Below are 5,927 nucleotides of genomic sequence, written 5' to 3'. Positions count from 1 at the left end.
ATCAGTCCAAATTTAATGGGGATACTTCTTTTCCGGTGGACTCTCTTTTTGAGTTTGAACATGATAGTATTTCTGCTGAGGAGAGCATTTTTATGGATCGTTTACCTACTTCAGAGGAGATTCATTAGGCTGTTTTTGATTTGGGTACTGATAGTGCTCCGGGTCCGGATGGGTTTGCTGGTTTTTTCTAGAGGCATTGTTGAGATATCATTTGTGAAGATCTGGTGAAAGCTATTTTATTTTGTTGGTCAAATAAATTCATCCCCACAAGGAGTGAATTCTAGTTTGCTGTTGCTTTTTCCCAAGGAAAGGGGTGCTAATATTCTTAGGAATTTTAGACCAATTGGTCTTAGTAACTTCTTTTTTAAGATTTTTACTAAGATTCTAGCTATTTGGTTGGCAGGATTTCTGGGTAAATTAGTTTCTGAGGAGCAAGTGGCTTTTATGAAGGGTAGAAATATCCATGAGAAATCAGTTTAGCGTTGGAAATGGTGAATGAACTTCAAATAAAGCGCAAGGAGGGTAATGTTGGTCTAAAGCTTGACATTATGCAAGCTTTTGATACTGTTAGCTGGTCTTTCATCTTGGAAGTTTTTAGACAGTACGGGTTTTCGGATAGTTGGTGTAATTAGATTCTGCAGATTTTAAAGTCTGCAAAAATTTCAGTCCTAGTTAATGGGAGCCCGGAAGGTTTTTTCAGTATTGATAGGGGTTTGAGGCAGGGTGATCCTCTATCACCTTTGATTTTTGAGTTGATTGAGGACGTTTTAAGCAGGAATATTACGAAATTATTTCGTGAGGGAAAGATGACGACTATGGTTACCAGAAAAGGTATCTCTCCTATTCATTTATTTTTTGCTGATGATATTATGATTTTTTGCAAAGGAAACATGAAAAGTTTGAGGAACTTGGTTACTCTTCTTGATTCTTATCAACGTGCTTCAGGTCAAACTGTTAGTCGTGAAAAGAGTAAGATTAATTATGGTGATGGTTCTTTGAGGAGGCGAGCAAATATTGCTGAATTTTTGGGCATGCCCATTGCTAATTTCCCAGATAGATATTTGGGGGTGAAAGTAATGCCAAGAGCAGTGAAATATCACCATATTAGTAATGTGGTTGAGAAGATTAAAGAGCAATTAGATGGATGGAAGGGTAGGATGCTATCTTTTCAAGATAGAGTGGTGCTGGTCAAGTCGGTGATTGCGAGTTTTTCCATCCATAATATAGTTGTTTACAAATGGCCTAGAAAGTTCGTTCATCAATGTGAAGTTGCGATTCGAAACTTCTTATGGTCGGGTGATTCTCAGGTTAGTAGATCTTTTGTGGTTAGTTATGATAAGGTTTGTGCTCCTTTGAATGAAGGGGGTCTTGGGATTACTAAAATGAGGGTCATGAATAAAGCTTTACTTATGAAGTTGTGCTGGAATATTCGTACCTCCAAAAAGATATGGGCTTGTTACCTTCGTGCTAAGTTTTATGGTCGTAATGGCCAGTTGGTGGGATATATTAAATCTTCCATTCTTCCGGGTTTTAAATGGGTTCATGGTGAAGTGTTGTTCAACTCAAGGGTGATGGTTGGGATGGACGCACTACCTCCCTGTACTTTGATGCATGGTGTACTGATGTTTGTGTGGCAGATAGTATTGGGAATGAGAATTTGGACCGTAGCATACAAGTCAGTGACTGTATTCATAATGGGGCGTGGGTTTTCACTGATTTGGTGCGGCAGAATATGTTAGTTGCTGGGGTCGATTTAACTAACCTGCCAGTTCCGATGGAAGGTGTAGATTACACTATGTGGAAACCAGATTACAAGGGATTGTTTACTGTTCGTTCAACCAAGGAGTTGGTCAGGCGTAGATATCCTGTTTTTGAGGGAACTGAGCTGTTGTGGAGGCCGTCTGTTCATCCCGCTTTAGCAGCCAGAAACTGGAAACTGTTGAGGGAAGCGTGTGCAACGCTTGATAAGGTAAGAAGTCGTTTTAAGCATCAAGTTGTGAATAAGTGCTATTTGTGTAACAATCAAGAGGAGTCTTTAGAGCACATTTTGTGGAGTTGTAGCTTTGCAGATCGAGCTTGGAGTTGGATTTCCGGTGTTTTTGCTCTTCTTACGCATCAAAATTTGTTGCTTTCTTACAAGGAAGCTAAGAGTAGGAGCCGGATGGTTAAAGATCTTTGGTTACTGGCTATTTTGTTGATTCGTTATGAGCTTTGGATGACTCGCAATGGTTGCGTCTATGGCAATCAAAGAGTTTGCTGGCTGTTTTTTCAAAAAAAAAGTCTTCAACCAGATTCATGAATACTCGGTCAGGCTTAAGGGTTATATGTATAATTCTCAAGAGGATTTACAGCTCTTATCTTTCTTTAGAGTTAGGCATCGAAGTGTAAAGCATGCAGTTCTAAAAGAATGCTTTTGGGAGCCTCCTAGAAGCAATGAGATTATGTTATGTTGTGATGTAGCAGCGCGGGGCAATCCAGGGGGAGCGGGTGCTGGAGTGGTTGTTCGTGATGCCAATGCTAATGTGATTGCTGCAATGAGCGTTGGGTTTGGAGTTCAAACCAACTATTTGGCTGAATTATTTTGTATCATAGTTGGTTTGGAATGGGCCGTCAAGTTTGAAAGCCAAAATATTTGCATTAGAACAGACTCTATGAGTGCTGTTTTGGTGTTCTCCGGCGACAACAATGAAGTTCCTTGGTTTCTTCGTTCTAGATGAATGGTTGTGAGAGATAGATATAATACGATTCGTTTTGTTCACTCTTTTAGATAAGCAAACTTTGCAGAAGATTGTATGACGAAAAGGGGTTGCTTGTTGGAGGAAGGCGAAGGTTTAAGTTAGGATAATAACCCAGATTTCCTTTTGACTATTGAGTTACCTAATGTATCTTATTTTTGTTTTACTTAATTTGTAAGTTTTTTTGGGATGCTTTGCCTCTTTTTTTACAAATGTTAAAAAAAAAGAAAAGTTAGAAAGATTTTTTGGATAACAAAAATAGAAAATATTGTCCGTCGATTGAATATGAATGGTTCAGATGAAACCCCTTATGTAGAGCAAGCACCAACCCTATTTCTTCCCCTTCTCCTCCTCCTCGGCTCTTCTGTTCCCTTCAAAGAAGATCGGTGGAATTTCTTCGAACTTTGCCGCTTTTGGAATTGCTACCAGGATGAATACTCGTGTATAAATAAATCATTGACCATGTTTCAATCTCTTCTTCCGATGTCAATTCTCTCTTTACATTTCCAGTTTTGAAGATGAGACCATGAAAACTATAGATTACACAAGGTAAACAAAATCTGATCATATTGAGTCTTAAGTTAGAGTTTTTGAGTTCGTGTTAGTTGGTGATTATTGTGCTTATTTGAATCACAATTTTTTTCTCTTTCGTTTCTATAGGTGACAGAGATTTGACAAACGGCGTAAACCCAATTACTAGGGTATCATAACAGATCTTCGATTTGCTGTGTTGATGAAGATGAGGGAATTCTAGGTACAAGTGCTACTCAATTGAAGTACTGCCTGAGAGTATTTTAAATCTGGAAATGTCGTATTATTAAGTAAGTTTCTTATAAAGGTTTCCTTTCATTGTATGCGTCTTGAGGGTTAGATCTTCTAGGTATTATGAAAGGCTTAAAGATGGTAGAAGTCTATCATTTTCTTGATATGATCAAAATGTTTATAAATGTGGATATGAGAAAGGAACTACATTGTTTATATACAGTTGTGGCTTTCGACAGAGTAATAGGTAGTAATCTGTCAACTAGTTAAATTTATGGTTCTTATAGCGTCCACAGTGGTACGATCAAAACCAAAGATCAAAGACCAAAACAAACGATCAAATTTGAGTTTAGTCTGTAGTGTCACGTTAAGGCAGTGGAGTATATTTAGTCGGGCGGATGTATAATCCACGCTTGCATGTGGAGCGTTTGTATAATATTCGTTTGGGCCGGGCGGAGATATAGAACGCTGGTTGTGGGGCGTTGGTAAAGAATACGCTGGTTGTGGGGCGTACATATAGTTCACGCTCGGAGAAGGGGCGTACGTATAATCAACGCCTGGTGTGGCGGACGTATAATCAACGCCTGAATGAAGCGTACGTATAATCAACGCCTGTTTTGAGGCGTACGTATAATCAACGCCTGTTTCAGGCGAACGTATAATCAACGCCTCATTCAGGCGTACGTATAATCAACGCCTCACTCAGGCGTACGTATAATCAACGCTTCTCTTCTCTCAGGCGTACGTATAATCAACGCCTCACTCTTCTCTCAGGCGTACGTATAATCAACGCTTGGTTTCACTCAGGCGAATGAAGGAATCAAAGCCTCATGGCAGGCGTACGTATAGTGTTGGACTTGTATTAACACACGTATCGAGCACGTGTGGAATTAAATCCCAGACAATCTCTAACCACCACGTATAGCCCACGTGTTCACTTGCCCTTTACCCTAATCTTCTCCGTCTTCTTCTTTTCTTTTCTACCTCCTCTTTGTTTCTACCGCCCACAAACACAGCTTCTGAACAAAAAGAAAAGAAAAAAACGAGATACATCACAGTAACGAGCAGTAAAAGAAAAGAAAAAAACGAGATACTTGATGAACCCGGGTTACAAAAGAGGTATGTTTTTTTTTCTTAATCTCTTTTGTTTTATCGTTGTATAATTTATTTAGGGTTTTATTTGTTAAAATTAGTTTATATAAAATTGGGTTTTAACGAACAAATATGAATATGAAATTGGTTAAATTTAATTGGGTATGTGTGTTTTATGCTTTTTTAGAGATTAATATGTATGTGAAAAAAACACTATTTGCTGCTTATGTAAATTTGGTTAAATTTTTGCCGAAAATAGTTATAGAAGATCTAATTTGTGGGCGGAATAGATTTATAATTTTTGGGTATTGTAAAAATCTGTGGTTATGTAGATTATGTGGGAAATAGTTCTCACCCTTCATCTGTTTCAATCAACCTATTTCAATTGAGAGCTTCCTTTTATTGCTTTTTTGCATGTTGTCTGTTGGTAATTAATTTTAGTGAATATGGTTATCAATAGTTGTAGTTATGTAAATTATTGGATTAATTTTAAAATTATTGGATTAATTTTAAATTATTGTAGTTATGTAAATTATTGGATTAATTATTGCTTTTCTGCATGTTGTATGTGAATATGGTTACCAATAATTGAATTTGTATTATTTTTTATTGAATTTTGAGGTGATTAATTTTAGTTATGTAAATTGTAGTTATGTAAATTTTGGGAGTTACATATGTAGAAGAGCTAACTGCGTGAGTATGGAATTGATTTTTTAGTGATTTTTATGGAATCTTGAAGTGATTAAATTGGGTTGTGGAATCTTGTAATGATTTTCGAAATGCATCGGTGACGATTTAATTTGTGTTTGTGGAATTATAGAATTTGGAATTGATATGGTTTCTGTTAAGGATTTATAGTATTTGGAATATAAATGGTGATGGACTAATAAAAATATTCGTTAATGAGGGTTGGTCTTTTAATAATGTAACTGCATCTATATTGTGTGTGCACAGATGTTGAACAAATTCACAGCGCGGTTCAATGGTCGCATGAAGACGAACAAGAAACAAAAATCTGTAGCCGAAGAGGATTATAACTTAATCCCTACTGGTACAATTAAGGAGGTTGATATTCCCCGGTTAGGGAGGTTTCTTATACTGCAAGATGATAAACCGCACGCTACTACGGACATCACATTTACAGGGGAGCACAAATTGAAGTATCAACATCGTGGATCTTTGGCATCGGTAATTCATCACTATCAAACTATTTCACAACACTGTCCTAGAGCTAAATATATTATTGAAAAAGCGGGATGGCAAAATTTACTGGACATACAATGTAGCGAAACCAACCATTCAATGGTTGATTATATTGCTGAGCGGTTTTGGGATACA

At 37.3% G+C, this 5,927-nt stretch overlaps 1 protein-coding gene across 1 annotated transcript; it reads left to right on the top strand.

Annotated features, from left to right (window-relative positions):
* The first annotated feature begins 488 nt into the window (after positions 1–488).
* On the top strand, positions 489–2,717 carry LOC113341892. Its single transcript, XM_026586603.1, has 4 exons — positions 489–624; positions 667–1,545; positions 1,638–1,969; positions 2,292–2,717. Exons 1-4 carry the CDS (start codon positions 489–491, stop codon positions 2,715–2,717), a joined length of 1,773 nt encoding a protein of 590 aa, XP_026442388.1.
* The last annotated feature ends 3,210 nt before the right edge of the window (positions 2,718–5,927 follow it).

Source organism: Papaver somniferum, unplaced genomic scaffold, assembly GCF_003573695.1.
Source record: "Papaver somniferum cultivar HN1 unplaced genomic scaffold, ASM357369v1 unplaced-scaffold_32, whole genome shotgun sequence".
In the NCBI taxonomy this organism is placed as follows: Eukaryota; Viridiplantae; Streptophyta; class Magnoliopsida; order Ranunculales; family Papaveraceae; genus Papaver; species Papaver somniferum.
This window is presented reverse-complemented; position numbering and strand designations above follow the sequence as displayed.

Excerpts from the sequence above, each read along its gene's own strand:
- LOC113341892 (XM_026586603.1), top strand. The coding sequence starts at position 489 with ATGGTGAATGAACTTCAAATAAAGCGCAAGGAGGGTAATGTTGGTCTA. Across the intron at positions 625-666 it reads CGGGTTTTCGGATAGTTGGT|TCCTAGTTAATGGGAGCCCG; the intron begins GTAATTAGATTC and ends CAAAAATTTCAG. Across the intron at positions 1,970-2,291 it reads CGTGTGCAACGCTTGATAAG|ATTCATGAATACTCGGTCAG; the intron begins GTAAGAAGTCGT and ends GTCTTCAACCAG.